General features: G+C 40.3%; 2 protein-coding genes across 3 annotated transcripts; both read left to right on the top strand.

Annotated features, from left to right (window-relative positions):
- Window positions 1-3,897: 3,897 nt before the first annotated feature.
- On the top strand, window positions 3,898-10,133 carry LOC307265838 (uncharacterized protein). Of its 2 annotated transcripts, none has more exons than XM_080047651.1 (3): window positions 3,898-4,028; window positions 7,469-8,010; window positions 9,070-10,133. In XM_080047651.1, exons 2-3 carry the CDS (start codon window positions 7,475-7,477, stop codon window positions 9,206-9,208), a joined length of 675 nt encoding a protein of 224 aa, XP_079903777.1. In that variant the 5' UTR covers window positions 3,898-4,028; window positions 7,469-7,474; the 3' UTR covers window positions 9,209-10,133. The 2 variants fall into 2 exon arrangements, with proteins under 2 accessions (XP_079903777.1, XP_079903778.1); XM_080047652.1 differs by having other exon boundaries at window positions 4,014-4,142.
- Window positions 10,134-10,696: 563 nt separating this feature from the next.
- On the top strand, window positions 10,697-22,788 carry chrna2b (cholinergic receptor, nicotinic, alpha 2b (neuronal)). The gene is made up of 6 exons (XM_080048285.1): window positions 10,697-11,282; window positions 17,058-17,209; window positions 17,477-17,521; window positions 17,694-17,803; window positions 19,250-20,417; window positions 20,829-22,788. Exons 1-6 carry the CDS (start codon window positions 11,216-11,218, stop codon window positions 20,952-20,954), a joined length of 1,668 nt encoding a protein of 555 aa, XP_079904411.1. The 5' UTR covers window positions 10,697-11,215; the 3' UTR covers window positions 20,955-22,788.
- Window positions 22,789-22,840: the final 52 nt, after the last annotated feature.

Raw genomic sequence — 22,840 nt, 5'->3', positions numbered from 1 at the left:
GAATGAGCTACAGACTATGTAAGATGCAAAAATGCCCTTCATTTTGGTTGCAAAAATAAATGCTGCTGCCTTCAAGCTGCAATTACCAATAAATACAAATTTCACATGCTTTGCCTATAAAGAATAGAGGATTATATGGCGCAAAAAATATTAAAGATAGACCAAAAGTGACATTGACGAGCGATGCAACAGCCATTTCAATGACACTACTAGTTTAAAACATGCAACAGTCCAGCCCCTCATTAAGAAACCTGGTCTTGATCGCTCAGTGTTGGCTAACTTCCGACCCATATCCAAGCTGCCCTTTCTATCTAAAATCTTGGAGAAAATTGTTCATAATCAGCTGAAGTCCTTTCTGGTTGAGCATAATTTGTTTGAGGTTTTCCAATCCGGTTTCAGAACCCTTCATAGCACTGAGTCAGCATTACTGAGAGTCTTTAATGATATTTGGCTGGCATCGGACTCCGGTGACTATGTGGTTTTAGTCTTACTTGATCTCACAGCTGCCTTTGATACAGTGGACCACAGCATTTTATTGTCTCGTCTGCAACACCTTGTGGGTATCAATGACTCTGCTTTGGAATGGTTTCGGTCCTATCTGACAGACAGAACTTTTTGTGTAAATATTGCTGGCTCTACATCCTCCTCTGCTCCTTTGCTTTATGGGGTCCCACAGGGCTCAATTCTAGGGCCACTGCTCTTCTCCCTCTATTTACTTCCGCTGGGCTCCATTCTGAGAAAACATGGTATTTCCTTCCACTGCTATGCGGATGATTCACAAATGTATTTACCGTTAAAGCGCAAGGATGCCTTCTCAGTGAAACCTCTACTTGACTGTCTCAGTGACATTAAAGCCTGGATGTCCCAAAATTTCTTAAAATTGAATGACACAAAAACTGAAGTCATAGTGTTTAGTCCCAGTAGCTCCCGTGAGCTACTGGGACTATTTTTTGTTATTTTAGATATTATTTTTTACCTTAGCTTTATTCATTTTTCTATCTATTTTTATTGTACCTTATTTTACTTATTTTTATTGTACCTTATTTTACTTATTTTTATTGTACTTTATTTTACTTATTTTTATTGTACCTTATTTTAGGCCTGTACAGCACTTTGTCTCTGCTCTGGTTTGATGAAAGCGCTTTATAAATAAAGTTGGATTGGATTGGATTGGACTGTGTGACACTGCCTACGTGTAGGCTACATCTGTTTCTGTGTCCCACTTTCATAGACGGGTTACATTTAAGCATGCATAAGTTAATACCTGCTTCCTACGGGCACTGCACTAGTTTGTGAAACAAGATGTGCAGCATTAAGTGTGGCAAAGTGTGCAGTTTGCAGAGGTCGAGGTCGTGATTGCACTTTTAGTATCTTTGTGACCGTGGCCCTCTTGGAAATGGGTTGAGATTAGAAGTGGACCAGTATCTCAGTAGCAATGGGTGTTTTAGGGGCTTACATCAATTATAGCCAATCAAAGCTCATCGTGATCCTTTGAAAACACTGCTCTTGCTCCCATGACAAGCCGACAATTTTGATAATGCAGCATAAGCAGAGTCCTGACCAACAATTCCAAATAGCAAACTCATGTTGTTTGTGCTGGATGTGAAATGATACAGAAGCTAAAATATCAATATATCTAGCAGAAAATAAAACAGTGAAATTCTCTAACTTTCTAAGTCCCAGGCTGTCACAAATGTGCATAATATGCGTGACGGTTTTATTTGAGATCATAATAATCCAAAAAATAGGGATATCACCATCTTCTACACAAGTTGCATTTCAAAAACTTGCAAAAGCTGAATAAAGTTCTAGCAGAATACTGATAGAGTATGTTCAATCAGCTTGAGAGGGCCGATCTGCATAAAGCCCACAAGCTGTTGTCTGTAGACAGATGCCAGTTAGAATTACAAAACAATCTACGGTGTTGTTTGACTTTGTGGCATAAATCACATTTTTAGAGTTAAATTTTGCTTTGCTATCTGTCTATCTAGATACATCACAGGCCGAGTAATGTATAATCAGAGAGAAAAAGGCATACGATGTGCATTTCTTTTAAAGATTTACAATTAGTTGTTTTTGTTTATTATTGGACTTGAAACATGGTCCATATCAAACTGAACACATAAAACCTCTTTGGATGTCAAAAATTGTCATCGCTGCTTAGCGGACAGTTATGTTAATGGCAGGTCAGCATCTACATGTATGTCGGCTGGCCGTCGGCTGCTTGGTGGTGTGTTCAAGTGCAACTCCAATACTGGACCTTTGTGGGTCCTGGGTTATTGCAGGTCAGTGTGCCCTAAGGAACAAGATTTGTCACTGTAACAGAATATCCTCTGGCAACATTCCTACATTTCCCAAAGCATTTCCAGTTTAAGGATTTATTAATTGTAGCACACAATTTGACATTTTACAGATTTAAAAAAGTGAACGTTATCACAAATCCCTGCCTGTTACTCCCAAAGCTCCCCAATCTGTGTTGTAAAAAGGAGCTAGGATAAAATGGCAAAGCACACTGATTGTGAGCACTATGAGCAGCAGCCTGAACTGTGTTCGGCTCCCAGAGTGGATTAGCAGGGAGTTTATCAGCACCAGCACACTGCAACTCAGTGCTTATGCAGTGCTGTGGATAAGTGGCTGCAGAGAGCACTGAATCCTTGGCCTCGATCGGTCAATAACAGCCCTCGGGGTAACCAAGGTGCCGGTCAATAAGAAAAAAGCAGAAACAGTTTCCTGGTCGATATATTCACTGTCACAGTCTAATCTACTATGTACTTTGTAAACACTCCAATGGATGGCTGTGGGAATGCAACATTTGCTTTAATTCACAATTAAAATAATATTAGCTGGATTATGTCTCACAAAGGTCTATACTAAACTCTTTTATAGGTACTATTATCAAGCTTTAATCGTCAGATCGTCAGACTAATGTGTGCAACTGCAAACAGCAACTCACTTTGATATTTTAACATTTAGTTCAGAAAACCACTTTCACTTAAAGGAGCATCCTTCATTTATGGATGTGTTTTTCTTCTGGCCCAACATAATGGAAGCTGCTGCATTTCATGGACACTGCAGATGTCAAGAATGTTAGGGTCAGTTACTGTATGTGACACGATTTACTTTGAGAAAAATGCCTCCCATATGGTTCCTTCCTTTCCTTTAGGGCGAAGTGTGAGCATCTAGGACCTGCTAGATGCATATTGAAACATGGCTGAGGGCTTTTAACAGTGAGATGTTTGTCAGAGACCATTTGGTCCACTGCAATCTGCAATATATGGATAACGCGTGCAACTCAAAAGTGTTGCTGTCAGGTCTTCAAGATTATTTAAAATGTGCAAATATTAAATTAAAAATAGAATATTATGAGGATGCCGTTTTTTATTTTAAAGGCTGTGTGTGTTCACTTTACATTTGATGTTTTAATTGATGAATTTGTATATGTTAAAAGAAGGCTTACAAAACACTATCGTTGTTTAGTAAACTGAACTTGAGCCAGTGCAGCATGTATATTATTATTTTATTTTGGAAGACTTCCTTCCTTAAGTTACAAGGCGCCTGTTTTTTGTCCTCTTTCTACTTGTCCATTATTATTTATTCAATGAAGTTAAGTTGAAGTGTCAGAAAATAATCAGTTATTTCCTCATGTGTTGTTTATCTAATTTTAAATTACCTAAGTGCATACTGCAGACATTTTATTGCAACCATTCCTAGAATAAATTAAATGTATATCCAGCATGGCCATAAAAAGACATTTCCCCCCATACTTAAGAACCCACATGCTTCCTCTGTCCCCCACCAGATGCAAAGTACATTACGTCCCCCTCTTTACTCCTCCTTTTTCCAGCCCCTCTTTCCACTGAAAAGAAAGAAATCATTCAGTTTCAGCCTTTGCAGCAAACATCCCCCTCCCCTACCTTCCCCTCCCCGTCAGCAGACAGGGGCACACAGACGACCACAATCTCCAGCCAAACCCTAATTGTGTGTGCGTGTGTCTGAATTTCTTTCCCTGTCATGAAGAAGGAAACCAAGTGAGTATTTGTTCTCTGTGCTTGGGGACTTTAGACCAGAGCCTTTTGTATCATTTTGCTTGACTGAAAAAGTGGTGGTGGCAGAATCTAACTGTGAAAAATTACTGGAGTTAGGTAAGTTTGTTTTTTGGATTTATAAAACTTTATAGAGTATTCAGAGGCGGAGACTTTTTCACATGGCTTCACATAGGTAGAAGTAGATAAATATTAGAACTTTCAGAGAGCTGACTGTTTTATGGAAATATGCTATTATTGCTGCTGATGGTTGCTCTGGTTGAATGGAAACTTGATGTGACCTTTCTTCTATGTCAAATGGTATTACTGTACTGCACATGTTGCTATATAGGTGTGTATGTTTGCAACCACATCTCTACTTGTCTCTCTAATTACTATGCTGCCGAGTATGTATCCACCTTACATGATTACCTATGAGGCCCATGAACCTGTGAGGCCTCCCTACTGGCTGGCTTATTGCCAAATACCTTGTTGTCATAGAAACATTGGAGCGGTTGAGTGCTGGGACACCTGTGAAACACACCTGTTCCGCATTTGACAAGAGGGGCCACAGGGGAGAGCTGCAGCTACACCACATACACTCAGCTACATTAGCTCTGACCCACAGCTAAGGATGTTGCCAGGGATCAAATACAAGATGTACTTTTACAGTGACGAGGCTTGGAGGGAATCCATAAATTAATCCTATCAAATTAGAGGTGAAGCAATTAGTCAATTAATCGATAATATGCCAAACAACCCAAAAACAAACAAATATTGAAATATCTTAATGGTTTCCGAAGCTTTTGGCAGTGTGTCGCTTTCATTCTGCAGGCGAGCTTCTGCCATTTGAAGCCAAAAGAAAAGTCAGCCTATAAAGAAACTTCACAGTGACAGATCCATCACAGTGACGCCAGAAAAGGTTACTACAGGCCACAGAGAGTCTAACACAAACACCTCTTCAACTAAAACATAAGACGCTAGCTTGGAAATTGTGAAGACATTTTCTGAAGACAAAGGCAACTGCTCCTGCCAATCTGTGACACAGAGAGGAGCAGTTGTGGCTCTGGTAAGCAGGCCTTTTAGAGACTGAATTAATGTCATTAAGGGTGTATTCACACATGCCGTGTTTAGTTTGGTTGAAACGAACTCAGGTGCACTTCCGCCTTTGGTGCGCATCTTTCAGGCAGGTGTGAATACAGCAATCGCACTAGGGGGCAGACCAAAGAAGCGCTCCGAGACCCAGCTGAAGAGGTAGTCTCGGTGCGTTTCCAAACACACTCTGCTGCAGTTCGTTTGTGGTGTGAATTTGTCCGGACTCGATCCGACCCGAATGCAGGAAGCACTGTGCCTTTTCTTTTTTAATAAATTGCCGTCAGCTTCACACATATGGGAAAGTGTTTTTGTCGCCATTGTTAGGACGATAAATTGTGGTTTGACCGGGAGCCCAGAACAATATATTACATTTTATCGAGAGGACGCGTAAAAATGCTGAATGTGTTCAGCGATCAGATGAAGGAGAGGGGAGCGTCTCCCGCACAGTGCCAGCAGGTTCACGCTGCGCAAGAAGTGAGTGTTTTTATTTTGCTTCCCATGAACGGGACCGTCAATACTATGACGGCTGATACACAGCTTAATTAGCTGAGGGTCGGCATGAGCCTATTCTTCTCGCGAGCCGCACGTCCAGCAGCAAAAATACAGTAAAAATGATGTTTCACATCGTAGACTACAAGCCACATAACGTGGCATTGTCATAGGGCTACATATTATAACCATATGAAACAACAATAATTTGATTTTTTTCTTCTTTATTTATAGACTAGATGTAGGCCGTTTTATTCTTTTTAACCCCATATTATATCAATTATATATTTAGCAGTTTTTATTTCGTTCTTCCTGCTTCTCTCCACCCCGGAATGTCCCTCAGATCACGTGTGTCCCTCAGATCACGTGTGGTTTTGCTTCGTAATGCTGGTTCACTTACAAAAGGGGCAATATGAAAGTGGACCACACCAAACAAAAAAAATCTAAACTCTATTTAGTCTGGACCAAAGCAAGTGAACCAGCGGACTTTCCCTGTGTGAATACACCCTAAATGTCCTTTGACTTGTGCCTTTTACTGCTGCAGCCGTATTTGAACACAGACAAAATAAAGTAATATTTTAAGCAGAATTACATTTCCATTTGGCTGGATTCTGTCACTAGGCTGAAACAGTTGTCACTCTGTTCCATAAGTGCAGTAAAAGTACAGACAAATACAAGGTTTGGGACATGCTGTGCTTCAGCTCTCCAGTCAGGGAGCTTTAAATGCCTCGAAAGATTGTCAAGTTATTCAGCATTCAAGTGTTTTCTTGCTCTCACCTTTTAACAAGTTTCACGTTAAATTCACCTACAAATGTGATTTGTCAATTTTGTTAACACATGACAAACTTAGTTACAACACAAATTTTAGACTTTTGAAAATGTTGTTTTAAAGTTTTGCAAACTTGAGGGTTAACAATGTATGAGGGGTGGGTTTAGGTATAAAGATTGACTAATCACAGGAAAGTAGAAGATATATATTTTAGTACAAACATGTTTGTAAACACCCAAGTAAAAAATCTTATCATAATCTGTAACATTCAAAATGTCCAAATGAACCTCAATGATTCGTTCAGACGTGCCATCCTGTCGGTTACAATGCATACGTCAATCAAAGGAAATCAGCACCCTTATTACTCTTACATCATGATGCAAATCTTCAGAAATGTGTGTCTGCTTGAAGTCTGGATTGGTTTGAATGTGTGTGTTAAAGCTCCTCTTTTAGCTGCTGTAACATATGTGAGGTCACCATTTAAAGTAATCACAGGGGAGGGGGGAGGGAGGAAGGAGGTGAAAGAGCAGCCAACTGTTGGTTGTTTTTATGGGTTTGGGCCACACCACAAGTCATCTTGAAATAAATTGACAATTTTACGGCGTCCGCTACAGCAGGCATGACTGGGCATTCATTCTGTGCATCTCGATAAAACATGGCAATGGTCAACGGACTCAACATTTCACTTAAGCTATGAGAATCTTAATAAGTTTTAGTTTCTGAATTAACTAAATATTTAGATGAGAAGAAAGATATCTGCAATGGCTCTACCTAACAAACCTGGATACAACTTTTAAAAACATATAGGAAGAGAGGGAAGCATAGATGGCAAATTCTTTAAATGACAAAGTGACAGCGAACACATGCAGAGAGGAGGGAAAACACTATGCAATACAATCGTATGGTTTTTTGCGATTTTTTTTTACAAAAAGGAAATAGATGTTAGGAGAGGTCCCCAGAAAATCGCTAGTTAATTAAAGTTTTTGTATTGGACTATTTCAATTTAAAAAAAGCTTATTTCCCAACATGTAAGACACCTTTAACCTACTGTCAGTCAAGTTATTCAGAGTCACTCACCTCCTCCTCTTTCCAGGTTACAATGCGGCATTGTTGGATGCCCTTCATCTTGGCCTGGGTGTCCATGGCAACGCCAGCACTCTGCCAAAGTGGAGATTGGGGTTCAGGCTTCGAAAGCTACTCGGCGATAATGGTCACCAATGAGTCGTTGCAGGCAGTTGGTGATGAGCCTGCAAGGCTGATAAACAACCAAGACTGGATCGCATCATCAGCTTTCCCACCGACATCTTTACCAACGCTGCAGTATGAGGCTGAACCGGACAAGTGCTCGGTCCACTTTAGCACTAATGCTGCTGCAGCTCGAAGGCTGAAGGCTCAGAAAGAGGAGCTGGCCTATCTGCAGGCCATCAAGCATGGGAACGAGGCGGTGATGGAGAACTTGGTGCAGTTTTTGGGGGCAGAGCTGGGAGATCAGAGCTATGAAGATGTGATTAAGGAAAATCTCATTGGCATCACAGAGGACCACAAGAGTTGCCATGAGGTGGTAGAGAAAGCTGAAGAAGACCTAGAAAAACAGCTGGAGGGGGAAGTGTCGGGCACCCGAATCAGAATGCAGAAGTGAGTGAAATCTTCTCCAGAAGTTAGGAAGAATGTATTTGTGCTGAGCTTCATAAAAGTAGAGGTAATGGAAGAAGCTAGAAAAGATCAGCTATTATTGGTCGGTAATAGTGGTAATTGCTATTGAAAATCGTGGGATTAAGGATCTGGGTTGAAATGATGGCAGAGATGAGTAATATTTTGCCTTTTATCTGAGCAGAGGCAACTGCTTTGATGACTGCTGTGTCATCCTGTCTTACCCAAAGCACATGTCAATCAAAAGAAATTAAGAAAGTTATTAGCCTCCTGCATTGTGTCTCTGCTTACAGTGTAATCTGGTTTCAATGTTTGTTTCCTACTCTTCTTACAGCTGTTGTAAACAGGGGTTGACACTTACGGTTGCCCACTTGCCCGCGGCAACTAAAAATTATGTTTGGGCAAGTTGAGATTACTTTCTGGTTGCCCGAACGAGCAAGTGGATTTTTGGGGGGTTGTCAATATTCTAAATAGGCTATTTATTCAAGTGTTTTAGAGACTGCAAAACAACTGTTTTCCGCCAATTCACAAAAAAGATAGAGTAGGCTATATTTTGCAATTAAGCAGTGTGCAGTGGCCTGCAGCAGAGACACTGTTTGCTAAAAGGTATAGTTACATTATATTTATAATAAAAAACTGTTTTTTGTTTTTATTAGGGAAAGTAAAACATAACCTGTACTTTCCCTATGGGCAAGTGCTTTAAAAACCTTAGTGTCAAACCCTGTAGCACATGTGGGCGTATGCATGTTCTTTAAATTAATGGTATGGTGCTTCTGTTGTTGTCTCTGTCCTGCTTCAATGTTTGTCATTTATTTGGCATTGTATTTGATTCTCCTTTCTTTTTACACTCTCTTTCCCATTACACAATCAACTTTAACAGAAACCACATGTTTCTGTTAAAGCTACCCCATCCCCCTACACACTCACCAGAATGTATTTGATATCATCAGCTCCTCCTTCACTTACTATGTCTCTCTCCACATCCCCTGTCTCTTCCCCCCTTTTGCTTGTGGACTGACCTGGATTGCTGTTCTTCCGGAGCAGAATCAGAGAAGAGTCCTTGGCCTTTGAAGACATGCTCCGTGCTGCTGCAGACATCGCCAACACGCTGGAGATCTCATCGCAGGCCCTGCATGCTTCATTCTCCAAGCAGCTAAAAGACATTGCCAAAATACATCGTTAAAGAGGTGTCCAAAAAAACAGTGCTCACATGTCATCCTCCAACCTGTAAATGTTTGGTACCCTGTGTTGGACCTCAAATAAAGGAAATATAGCTTCCTGAAGTCTAAGATTTTAAATCAGTTAAACTATATGAGTCAACATCAGCCATTACATCATCTGTAAGAATCAACATGTTTCAAAGATTAAAGGAATTGTGTATATGTTCACATATGTGAACAATGAGAGAACACAGCAAGGACAAATGGTTGGGTAAAATAAATGATTTCCCTCTCTCCAAACTTCCCCTGTAACCCATAAAATATAATTTTCCATCCAGGCCTTATTCCTGGAATTTGGTGAGGTCAAACATGGCAACAGTCTGTGGTGCAGGTTTAAGCCAAGTTGAGTGTTTATGGCTAAAACTAGATTGGCCTTCCGAGACCGAACACAACGACTCTGTTTGTTTTCTCCAGAGGAAGATATGCATTGGCCATCTGGTTGCAGGGTCAGGATTGAGGCCAGGATAAGGGCAGGATGACTCAATGGAGATGTGTTTCAAACAAAAACATAAGGAGGACAATGGAAGGATGGCATTGTTAAAAATCACAGATCTTCTTTGGAGAAAATGATGCATTTAACTGTAAAAGGGGACATATATTGTATAAACAATTCCTCACTGTGCAAGGAGAAAAATAAGCAGGAGTAAAACTTGATAAAACTCTTAAAACAAAGAAACTTGGAATCTGCTCGTTCAAAGTAATGCCAGATTTTACACAGAATGTAAACTTTATGACAAGAAAAAGAAAATATTTGTAAGTCTTCATTGGATCTTCCTGTTCAAAAGTGAAAATTGTGCTTTAGCTGTGAGTGCTTTTTCATGTTTGCAATTTATAAAAAGTGTAATAATATGAATGTAAAGTATACGATAGGAAGAATGTTTTATTCAGCAAAACCATCAATCAGACTTCTGTTAAATTTTTTGGAAAGATTACATTTGTGTTCTGCAATTCTTGCCATTCATTCACACTAAAACTCCTCTGAACATGGTAATTCACCAGCGTGCCCCTTAGTTGTTTCCCATTGAAAATATCCCATGGATGTTTGTAATTTTAGTAATCGTTTGATAATATCCCATTTTCAAGTTTCCCCTTTTAGAATAAATTTGTGTGTGTGTGTGTGTGTGTGTGTGTGTGTGTGTGTGTGTGTGTGTGTGTGTGTGTGTGTGTGTGTGTGTGTGTGTGCGCGCGCGCCCGCGTGAACGAGAGAGAGCGAGAGCGAGAGAGAAGGGAGGAGGAACTGTTAAAGGTACCAGATGAAAGACGCTAAGTACGTGTCCAGTCTTCTCACAGTGGATGCTGCAATTCTGCCGACCCACATAGACCAGAGTGGCCGCTGACAATGCTTCTCATCATAGAAAACAAATTATTTAAAATTTAAAATGGATATCGAAGTCTTAGATTAGGTCACCGAGGATGCGTAAATTCTTGGCACCGCGCGTAAAAATCTCGGGATTGCTTGGATAATAGAAATAGCCTATAAACAAAGCAACCAATTGGACTATTTTCCGTAATTAAATTCCTTAAGATTTGCTCAATTATGAACTGATGCTTAAGTCTGCAAATGCACCAGAGGAAAGCTTCAGCGATACAGCCGCTCCCTGGTTCAGCACTGGGTGATGGATAGTTTACCGACTACAGTGCGCGGACATACTCTTGGAACAAGGAAACAGAAGCTCCGTTAACCCGAACTAATTCAGTCTTTAAAAAGGACTAAAGTGAACACGGCGACACGTTCATTGATGCTGAGCTTTGCTAAAGTTTTTTCACCGGAGTCTCGTCACACTCCCTCCCCGCCCACAGATATATACGCGGCGGTAGTAACAGCGTTGAGGTTGTCCCGATATGCCTCTGAGCTACGAAGATGACAGTTTTTGCTCGCACGTCCCTATATCAAGGTAACGTTTTGGCGACGGACGGAAACACCGTGCTCTCCGGTGAAGTTAGCGTCCTTACGCGCAGCACAGTACAACATGGAACGCAACCACCTGTTCTCCGCGTGGACGGCTATTCTTTCCTTCCTACTCCTGTGTCACTCAGGTAAGCACTTTTTAAAAAAATGCATTTTACAAAACGGAGAGGTGGATAAACGTGCAAACTATATCGTAATAGCTTGTGCCACTTTGAAAAAGCCGAATGTAATGTTTAACCATAGACTATATAGCCCATGAGTAAAGGTTTAAATATGTTATCACAACAACATGCTTACTCTCAGGCACGACAGCAAGAGTTTCACTAAACAATTTAGCAAGGTAATAAGTGATAAACTCCAAATTAATTAAAAGTGTACCGGCTTAAAAGTAGCTAAATATTAGGCTTACCTTTCAATCTCAACATCATCGATGTAATTAGCACGCCTTCATTTCACCCACAATGCTTTTCTAATATTTAGATAATCGCGCTCGTGCCAGTCTGCTAAAATGCCACACAATTAGCCACCTCACCCCGTCCTCGTGCTACAGTATGGTTTGTATTAGTTTCACATCTTGGCAACGTGATACGGAGCCCCGTCATTGATTCATCTTCTCCCTTAGCAGAAATGTGGCATACCAATTCTGGAGCCCTCTGTATTTCACTTCCTGTGTGGTCACTGCTATTTTATTTGTAATGAAACATGAGACCAATCTAGTGTGTCTTTGTTCCTCTCTGAGAATTTGGTATATCTTTAAACATGATAATTCAGAAATTACTAAATAAAAGCAGTGCACTTCACAAGAAATGTCCCCAGAACCGTGACATAAATTATTTCAAACAATGTGTTACAACATCTTAGTTGTGGTTAATTATTTAGTGGAGGTTAGGCCTAATGGTCAGATTTGTCCCTTCAAATTGTTAAATAATTGGTAGGGGTGGGAGGATATAAGATTATATAAGAAGTCACAGTGAGTTGATTGTGCTGAATTTCAAAAATCAGGGGGATCGTGAATATCCTCACAAGTTCTTTTAAAAGCTGTCTAGTTCGCTAAAGTCCTATATTGATTTCCTAACTTTTTAAAATTTGCTTCAGGGAGAGCTGGATCTTTCAAACCAATCCAAAACCTGACATCACTGCTGAAGGCTTTGCTTGCCCATTTATTCCCCACAAAAAAGTACTTTTTTTAGGATTGTTGATTGTTTTTAACTAAGAAAAAATGTGTGTCCTTTCTGTAATGCGATACAAATATTTGTTTCATAACAACATGTAAGGTAAACAGATACCAGTAAGTTAAAGAGCCATTTTAAGAGTTTTAATAATGTTTTATGATTATTTTATTATTTATTATTTTTCTATACAATTGTGAATCCTCAAAATGTTCATATCGCTCAAACTTATAAGTCGAAGTTAACATGTCTTCTCATGGCATATGTGAAAGAGGGTTTAAAAACACAGCCTACACTATGAGATCAAAGTAGCGTCTATGTCCCCTCCCTCCATGTTGACATGCTACAGCGATCAGGTGTGCGGGCGCTGACAGAGTTCAGCTTTTCTGTCAATCCACGCACATTTTTTTTTTTGCATGTTGGGTTTTTTGTGTGTGATCTTTTTCCTCTTAAAGTATTTGACAGCCCAATTTCACGAGAGCGCCTCTGGCCTGAGAAGCTGCTGACTCGATCATCCGAACTGGTCATTGTTTTGTAAGCCTCGCCAAGGGGCTTGGCCACGATCCAACATCCACGGCCCAGCATGCAGGATGTTGGAGGTGTCCTCTACTTTCAAATCTCAGCTGGCAGGAGGCTTTGATCTATTGCACCAAGGAGGCCACATCTGGTCCTTTCCACATGTGCTGACTAGGGGTGTAACGGTACATGTATTTGTACCGTACCGTGACGGTACAGGCACGTATTTGGTGTTACAGAGGTGGACCGCGGTCCGTTCGTGGCGTACATAGCATTATATGGCGAATGTACAGGCTTGTTTTGCTGTGTAGCACTTAAAACTTGTCGTCGGAGTTCCCCCCGGACCATTTAGCCTCTGGCTCGGCTCGCACGTGCGCAGTAGCAGCCAGCGATTGAGAGTCTCTTATCTCCATGGTGAGCATGAGGGTCAGGCAGTGTTGCTAATTTAGCAACTTTGTCACTATATTTAGCGACTTTTCAAACCCCTCTGGCGACTCTTTTTTCAAAATAAGCGACCAATCTAGCCGCTTCTTCTGGTGTTATTGGTGACTTTTGGAGACCCTGGCTGTCGCTAAAGCATGTATCGCTCTTAACTTCTAAACGAGCAGCGGGTGACTCCGCAGCCACTCCCCCCGTCCCAGAGCACTGACAGGCGGCCGAGTTCTCACGCAGCAGTCAGAGCAAGAGATAAACAGCTCTCCACTCTAGTGTTCCGTTTGCATCACTATTAGCAGTTATAGTAAACCTCGTTTACAGTCTATCAGTAGGCCTAGTGCAAATAAAGATGTTATACAGTGCTATCGAACAGAGAGCGAACTGCATGACGAAAGTCAACAGGAAACCGGAGCTTGCAGGCGCCCCCCTGTTATTCAAATCCCGTTTGAGAGATAACTTAAGATTCCAGGTGAATTATGAAAACAGTGATAGACGTTTGGAACAATGTCGGTTGTTTCACTGCGATCGCCTATGCGGCAACACGTCGAACATGCATTTTAGAAGGCACCAAAATAAATAAATAAATAAAAAAAAATTCGGGGCGATAGTGTAGGCTATTACAGAACAGTTAGTGGCGTTCGGAGCGCAGAATCTAGGTCTACTATATAGCCAAAAGGCTACTGACGAAAATCACACAACACATTGCATCTATTTATTAACAATATTTATGAATTTAGGCTATATTTTGCTGCTCCAACTCAAATTCAGCCCAGCCAGGCGATAGTTAAGTTTCAGTTTCGTTTTCATCTCCGTGGTATACAGCCGTTTGGACCAGCTGATCGGCTCCCGACAGCAGGAGTCAGTAGTTCCAGTTGTACTGGGAAGTCGGATTTATGGTGCCAGTGATAACTGAACTAAATGATAAAATAAAGCGATCTTCTCCTTCCTATATCTGTCTATCTTTATCCCTCCACTGTACACTCAGTCACTACTATCCATGCTAAAAGGAAGCAGGATTATATAACCTCATTTAGCACATTATTTTTAAATATTTTATATTATTTATTTATTTATTTTCTCCCCCATCTAATTTTGACGATTTTTAGAAAAATGTGTTGGTTTGTAAGCGCTAAGGGAGCATGTTTAAATAAAACCTGTGAACCTTAACTTTTAAATGTATTTTATTTCATGTTTCTATGTGCTACGCAGGCTTAGATATTAAGGTTTTGGTAGACTTGACAATTCATACAATTTTTTCAGAAAACCCTCAGGCATTAAGGACATGCATCCTAGATTGCCATAGTCATCAATGGGTTAAGAGAGCTGCATCAATATTTTCTTTTTTTAAAGTCAAAAAGGCCCATTAATAGCCTACTGTATATTTTTTCATTGCAATTTTAGTTTATACTGAACCTACACTAGTATTTAATAAGTATTTTATTTATTGGAGAATTGCAGCAGTATTTTTATATTTGTTATGCATTTTATTTGTATGTTACATACTGTCAGCTAGTTACTGACAGCTAAAGCTGTTCATTCTCCCTTAACTATGAACCGTACCGTACTGTACCGTACCGTGACTTCAAAACCGAGGTACGTACCGAACCGTGACTTTAGTGTACCGTTACACCCCTAGTGCTGACAGATAAACACTCACCAGAGGACTGTCAAAAGATCAGATGAAGAGTCTCTGGTTCCTGCTTGTTTGCCAGAATGATAAACCAAAGTGCACTATGGGCAAATTAACTCATACTCCTAATTCAAATCATCTGTCATGTCTGGTGCCTTTTCTTTTTTTTTTACTTTGGTTTAACCAAACACGACTTGCCCAAATAGCCACTTCACATGATAGCCACAGATCATATGTGTTAGATAACTGTGACTGCGTAGAGACTTTGCATCTATCCAGCCTTACTCTGTAAAGGACCCTCAAGCAAAGGAATAAGCATGGGCATTAAATAATTTTCAGATTTACATGTACGCACAAGGAAAACATTTTAAGCACCACGTCTGGTTATTCTCCGCTGGATTTTCTGTACCACAGGTTGTGTGTAAATGTGGCAGTCAGAACTATTGTACATGGAAATGATTAAGCCTTTATTAAGCAACAATAGGTGCTGCGCAGGTTGTCCAAGGTCTTGTTTTAGGAGCCTAAATGTAAAGCAACAGTTCATTGGGTTGCATATACTTTAACACTGTGGGAGTGAGTGTTATTGGCATTTAAACCCAATTAATACAATAGTATATACACGCCCACTATATACATTGTATATACATACATTTCATGTATTTGTAAAAACACAGATACTTAATGTTATTACTTGGGAATTAGTGTCTAATGTATACAGGGCAGGACTGATCAATTGGCCGACATAAGTAATTGGAGGCGTCATGTTTATGTCAGTCTATAATAAAGTCCATAATATTGTTGGTTAACCATTTTCAGAAAATGTAAAGTATCCTACTGAGAACTATATATTTTTGTCACAATTATTATTCAAGGAGATGCTCATCGTTTGGGGAAATAATATGGAGAACAATGTCATGTCTGTACAATAAATATTAATAGCAGCCGCTGTGCTTACCTTAAGCATATTTTCTTGGGGGGGGGGGGGTCTTTGCCAAACATACTTTTTTCCACACGTAATACTGAAAAAACAAATAGCATATAACATGTTAATTAATGAGCTGTTTCCAGTCTTAGGCTTAGCTAATCGGCTCCTGGTTGCAGCTCCACATTTAAACCATATAGGCATGAGAGTGATATCAATCTTCTCGTAAAATGATGGAAAAATATAGCATATATTCAACATATTTTGAAACTCTGAAATATCAGTTATTGGTTTAATAAATCCAATATCAGTTAAGATATAGTACACACAAAGAGAAACACACAGTGTGGTCACCACATTGTGGAAACTAAACAGAAAGAAATGTTATGCATTAGTTGTAACACAGAGTGACAGACAGCTTTGACACCAGTGAGAAATGAACTCACCTCCACTTAACACAAGCAAGTAATGATGTGTGTAATTGACTGACTACATTGATGAAAGTGGAAGTGGTAATCCCAGAGGGACTTGATTCCTGTCCATTTCCATGCAATTCATTCGGTGGAAAAATAATACAGTGACTAAGACTGCGTACACAAATCTGTCTAGACTGCATATTTAAAATCAATTTGATGAAGCTACCCCCTTTTGTAAAGCCAAACATACATAATAATAATAACACTTTAGCGATAAAGAAGTTATTGCTTAAAAGCAGCTTGTTGGGATACTTGCCTAGTCTCACCCCGCTCATTTTGGGAGATTTTATCAGGCGACGCACGCACCCGAGATCAAGCGATCAAAGGATTTGTTTGGATGTGAAAAAATCAATAAGACTATACCAAGTAGAAGTCTAACATGTTCAGTGTAGGCTGCTGCACTGAAACATGAAACTCATCTTTACAATATCATGTCATCCCGATTTACTGCTGTTTGTGCAGTGAGGATTATGTTAGACACGCATGAGAAAACCTTGGTATGATCCCAGCAGTCACTGTGCAGCTTACCGTTCTCTTCCTCAGCAGGCACTTTCCATGAAACATGTTTCATTCTTTATATGTGGCATACAATCTAATATTACCTGAAGTGAAAACTGTCCAAATAAATTGAATGAATGTGGGTGAATATCAATTTTGAGAGTGTCATATTAGTTTTTCTTTAATATATTAAATATTACAATATTTCATCTGTCCAGTTTGAATGTTTAAGATGTACTTTTTTATTGTGCCTACAGTTGTTTGTCATGAGAAGTCCCACTCGCACGCCGAGGATGATCTCTTCAAGACGCTGTTTGCTGGTTACAACAAGTGGTCGAGACCTGTGCCCAACATCTCTGATGTCGTCATCGTCAAGTTTGGTCTGTCCATAGCTCAGCTCATTGATGTGGTGAGTCGACACTGTTCACTGCATGTTAATATTTAAACAAGTTATTTTGTTGATGTGGAAGATTCATGGTAGAATTATGTCATTCTGGCATTTTTATATGGTAGCAAAGACAAACTAAGGGAAACTAGATTATAAACTCTCAGCCCTGTCGCATGAAAAAAAAGTCACATAAATATATATTCTATATACATATTCTGCATATATTCTTCTGAGTTGACAGCTTTAACTCTGTCAGTCTGTCTGTCTGTCTGACTGTCTGTCTGATAGGATGAGAAGAACCAGATGATGACAACCAATGTGTGGCTTAAACAGGTCAGAAAAATGTGTGTTTATTTATTATTGAGAGTTTCTTTCTCGTGTTGATATATCCAAGTAAAATCTTATGTTCACAGTGCTAAAGTGTATGAAGAATTGAATTAAATATATGACAGTTAGGTTAAGCATCAACGTCCCTTAAAGTATAGCTGTTGTTTGTGTCTCCCAGGAGTGGAATGACTACAAACTTCGCTGGAGACCATCCGACTACGATAATGTGACATCGATAAGAGTGCCGTCAGAGCTCCTATGGGTACCAGACATTGTCCTTTACAACAAGTAAGGGTGATATGGCAATAAAAAACAATAACAAGAATCTTAAAATTAGGCCTGAAATTACCTTTTTTAATTATTATTGTTTAATCTGTCAAATATTGATCATGATGAATGGTTGAGTTTATAAAATGTCCCTAAACATAGCTATCACAATTTCCAAATGTTGAAGCTGACTTGCTAAATTATTTTTGTCCAACCAAAAGTCCAAAGTCAGGTTCAGTTTACTGTCATGAGGGCAAAGATTAAACCAGATATTCTTTTTTTTTACTTTTATTCTCTCTTTTTAAAATCAGTTAAACAATTATTTGATGATAGAAATTCTTGCCAATTTGTTAACCAATAATTGACTTGTGAATGCAGCCCTTCTTAACATAAGCATGCTATTAAAGTGGTTTCATGATCATGTCAAATCAACCATTTATGTCTCATGCACTGAAAGGCTCAAACCAATTAAAGGGTTATAACTAAACATTTTAAATTAATTAACATGCTAAGGTGGATGTGTGTAATAGAGTGAGAGAAACTAAAAGATAATACAGTCATAAATTGATTCAAATTGATGTTGCTTTATTGGATTACGATGGCGCCATCTAGTGGACTTGAATAAAACATTCTGCTCGTGTTTATGTTCACATTGCTGTTCTGCTTAAAATTATGATCTAACATGAACAGTTCTTCCTGTCTCAAACTTAAAATGTAACATTTTTATGACATTCAATTTTAATGCGCATCATTCGAAAATGAAGACATCCTCGAAATGTGTGTTGCTTAGGTGTGGATCAATTGTGCAATAGATTTCTTTAAACCCTTCTGCTGTATTCATTTTGTGTAGATTAAACTCAGTGGGTTGATGATGGAGTTCTGCTCCATTGAGCCAGTGTAATCACAATTTGTAAGTTAAATTAAAAAAGGTGTGGAACTGATGAAATGATAAGGACTCCTCATTATGTTTTCAGCAGAAGCTATTATCACCGCTAGGGTGATGAACAGAGGGGAGATTAGTGAAGAAGATTATGACTGGGAAATCATAACACTTTTTTATCGCATAGTTCCTAAAGCGAATCCAGATAATTTTCTTTAGCAAAAGTGGCATTAGAACTCTAGAAGAATATTATTGTTAATATTGTGATTATGGAGAATGTTTGTCAAAATCTGTTTTTGTCAATATCAGTGAATATCTCCTTACGAGCTGCTACCCGTACGTGCTGTGTAAAAAGAATCCAGTGATAACATAGCCTAGGCTGTGTATAAATAAATACTGGACAATGTTTAGCACACACAGTACGTACAGGCAGAGTGTGTCATGTGAAGAAGATATTCACTTATTTTTGACAGAAAGTAATTTATCAGCAGTCTTTCTCCACAATCGCTGACTCCAACTTTAATCAGCTAAAACTGAAGTCTCATTCTGTATGTCCCTATCACTCATATGATAACTTATTTTTCCAGCGCTGACGGCGAGTTTGCTGTGACCCATATGACGAAAGCTCACCTATTCCACACAGGTAAAGTTCGCTGGGTCCCTCCTGCCATCTACAAGAGCTCCTGCAGCATCGACGTCACCTTCTTCCCCTTCGATCAGCAGAACTGCAAAATGAAATTTGGCTCCTGGACATACGACAAGGCCAAGATTGACCTGGAGCGAACTGAAAACAACGTGGACCTTAACAACTACTGGGAGAGCGGTGAATGGGCCATCATCAACGCAGTGGGAACTTACAACACCAAGAAGTACGACTGCTGCCACGAGATCTACCCGGACATCACCTACTTCTTCATCATTCGAAGGCTGCCCCTGTTTTACACTATCAACCTCATCATCCCCTGTCTGCTGATCTCTTGTCTCACCGTTTTGGTTTTCTATCTGCCTTCGGACTGTGGTGAGAAGATCACTCTGTGCATCTCTGTGCTGCTGTCCCTCACCGTGTTCCTCCTCCTCATCACGGAGATCATACCGTCCACATCCCTGGTTATCCCTCTCATTGGCGAGTACCTCCTCTTCACTATGATTTTCGTCACCCTGTCCATCGTCATCACCGTCTTTGTGCTTAACGTGCACCACCGCTCACCCAGCACCCACAAAATGCCCCGCTGGGTCCACACTGTGTTCCTGGACCTGATCCCACGCTGGCTGTTCATGCGGCGGCCCGCGCCTGACACTCGGCGACGCAGGCTGTTGCTGCTCCAGCAGGAAGCGGCGGCGGACCGGCGGCAGGCCCGGATGGCCGGGTACCAACCTGGCAAGTGCCTCAGCACCTCCGCCAACTGGTTACGAGACGGGACCGTGTCAGAAGACACTGACAGAAGCTGTTATGAGGATTTAGAGCTGGGAACGCTGACGTCGTATTTCTCCTTCCGTCCTCCTTCGCCCAGACCTCCGGGGCTGACTCCACCGCCACAGCAGAAGAACCCACAGAACAGCCAGAACCGACAGGACGGGGTCGCAGTGACAAACAGACAGTTAACGGGGGCCAGAGTCAATCCCACTCAAAGGCCAACTAAAGTTGATAATATAGTATCAGACTCAACATTACTGCTTTCGCCGAGTGTTATACGCGCTTTGGAAGGGGTGCACTACATTGCAGACCATCTAAGGGCTGAGGATGCTGACTTCAGCGTAAGTATCAATGACATAACACATCTACTTTATAAGAGTTGCTCTTTAGAGGTACATGAGGTTTGCATCACTGTTGGCCAGCGAAGGCTCATGATTAACTTCACTCCCCATGAGCCAGTACTTTAGGGAAGGGAAACTTTTACCTTAAACATACATACCTGAACTTGGATAGGTAATAGTATTCACTCAAGAAGTACTAATATATCTCTAGGGATGAGAGACTTGGCCTATTGCTTTACTCTATTTAAACTTTGATGTACAGGGGAGGATTGACAGCTAAAGTGGATGTAGGGTCTTCCCTAAACTAACTGTAAAATCATAATGAACAAAAAAGTTATAGAACAGACCACAATAACTTTATTATTTTTTGTCATCCCTCTGTGCCTTTCTGTTGCTTTCCCTACTGCACAGGTGAAAGAGGATTGGAAGTATGTTGCCATGGTGATTGACCGCATCTTCCTGTGGATGTTCATCATTGTATGCCTGCTTGGGACCATCGGCCTCTTCCTGCCCCCTTGGCTAGCTGGCATGATCTAGCTCTTGTGAGAAAGTGTGTGTGGGGGGGTGGGACTAAAAATCCATAATAACAACTAGTTGTAGAAGTTTGATATTGAAAATGTTGCTGAAATCTACTTCAAGGCTCAAATTGTTACAAAACACGCTACAACTGGGCTCATGAGGCTCTCTCTCTCTCTCACACACACACACACACACACACAACCAAACGTTTGCTATTTTTGAAGGGTTTATCCTGTGTGCAGCTATTTTAGGATATCTCAGACTCAGCTTATCAAACTGCTGTCTCAACAGACTCTGCTAAACTTTCCCTGGTTTAGGGGTCATAGGCCTATCTTTGCTCCCCAGCTCTATAGGAACATGAAAAAGAGGTTCCCGGCTCTATATTTTTTAATTAAAAATATGCAATGTGGAGAGTAACTGAGTTCCCTCCTCACTTCTACCGTTTTTTGGTGAAATTCGACCCTGCTCAGTGCTCACCATTTTGAGGCCACCATTGTACCACTTTAAAGTCCCCCCTTTTTTAGGCCAAAATAGTGAAATAAAGAGACCACTCCAAATGATTACTCTGGTCTCTGGTAATTTGCATTCATTGATGTTGAGTAGCCCACATTAAAAATTTAAATGGTCTCATATTGTTTTCGAGAGCCTATGTTTTGAGAAGATATGGTAGGCCTTTGCCTCCCCCATAAAGATTTAAAATGTTAGCATGCTTTAATGTATGCTAGCACGCCCATGTTTAGTGTATTGTGTCTTGAGCATGTTTAGTTAGGGTACGTAACATGCTAGTTAAAAAAGCGTGGTGCAAGCTAAGTGTTGGTAGGTGATTGCAGTTATAGCCTATGTGTGATTACTTTTTTTATGAAGTTCCGGGGATTACTATTTTAAATTAAGTAGCCATAACATGTTTGTAATGCTGCTTGCCTTATCGGGAGTCATCAACATCAGGTTTTCATCTCCGTGGTCCAGATGATTAGCGTTAACGTTGTTAGCTCTTAGGAAGTGGCTCGAGACAGAAGACAGGGCTAAATTAATCAATTTATGCCAGTATGCCTTCCAGTAACTCCAATTTGTCTTGTTTATATCTTGTGTTCAAGCCTGGGGTTTTAGTTTGTGGCTAAATAAAGGTCCTTGAATAGGCTACTGGACCCCAGGTCCGAGGTCACTGGGGCGAACTGTTAATTGACAGCAGCTTGATAGGGCCCACCCATAGGGCCTACCTCCATTTCCCGGACCAGATGTTGTGTGATTTGATAAGGCCATGGACCGCCATGGACCTATTGGATAAGGCTCAAGCTGGGCTGAGTAATGTAATTTTTTTTTTATATACAGTCTATGGTAATGTTTAATGTAACTTATTACTGCTAGTTACATTTGTAATTACCAATTCCATTTACAGTTGTAGGCTATCGCATGTTCCAACTAACTTGCCCGACACTGGTCAGAAGTAGCCTATGTTGAAAATGTCAAGTGGAAACATTAGATCAGTTGGTGATGCTTTGATGAGCATATTATAGGGATCCCCAGTCAGTAGGATTATCTATAATTTATCTTCATGTACCAACTTTAATCCACGTTATTAATGCCACACTTTTGTAAAAGTGGATTAAAACCACCAACCCTGGTGTTGAGTCAAGGGTGGTTCTCTCTTTCGAGCAACAGCTTGGACAGTCTACTGGACACACTGGGGTCATCATTGCTAGTTATGGAAGAATTTCCTTTATTTATTTATTAAAAAGTTTTTCATTCTGGACATGCTGCCATGATTCAAATGATTTTTTACTAAATGTATAATGTAATAAATACCCTCATGAAAACCTTTAAAATTCTGTCTATAAAGCATTTATTTGAGTGGTGTCAACATGACCTAAAGGTAGAAACAGGTCGTCTTTCCTGCAGTCGTCCTA

The sequence above is a fragment of the Ammodytes marinus genome (assembly GCF_949987685.1).
Source record: "Ammodytes marinus genome assembly, chromosome: 19".
NCBI lineage: Eukaryota > Metazoa > Chordata > Actinopteri > Uranoscopiformes > Ammodytidae > Ammodytes > Ammodytes marinus.
The sequence above is the reverse complement of the archived record's forward strand: the minus strand, read 5'-3'. Positions and strand labels throughout refer to the sequence as shown.

What these genes read in the sequence shown, in the direction of transcription:
- LOC307265838 (XM_080047651.1), top strand. Translation starts at nt 7,475, where the DNA reads ATGCGGCATTGTTGGATGCCCTTCATCTTGGCCTGGGTGTCCATGGCA. An exon ending in ACCCGAATCAGAATGCAGAA is followed by an intron (nt 8,011 to 9,069) that starts GTGAGTGAAATC and finishes CTTCCGGAGCAG; the next exon opens with AATCAGAGAAGAGTCCTTGG.
- chrna2b (XM_080048285.1), top strand. Translation starts at nt 11,216, where the DNA reads ATGGAACGCAACCACCTGTTCTCCGCGTGGACGGCTATTCTTTCCTTC. An exon ending in GACATTGTCCTTTACAACAA is followed by an intron (nt 17,804 to 19,249) that starts GTAAGGGTGATA and finishes TTATTTTTCCAG; the next exon opens with CGCTGACGGCGAGTTTGCTG. An exon ending in CTGAGGATGCTGACTTCAGC is followed by an intron (nt 20,418 to 20,828) that starts GTAAGTATCAAT and finishes CCTACTGCACAG; the next exon opens with GTGAAAGAGGATTGGAAGTA.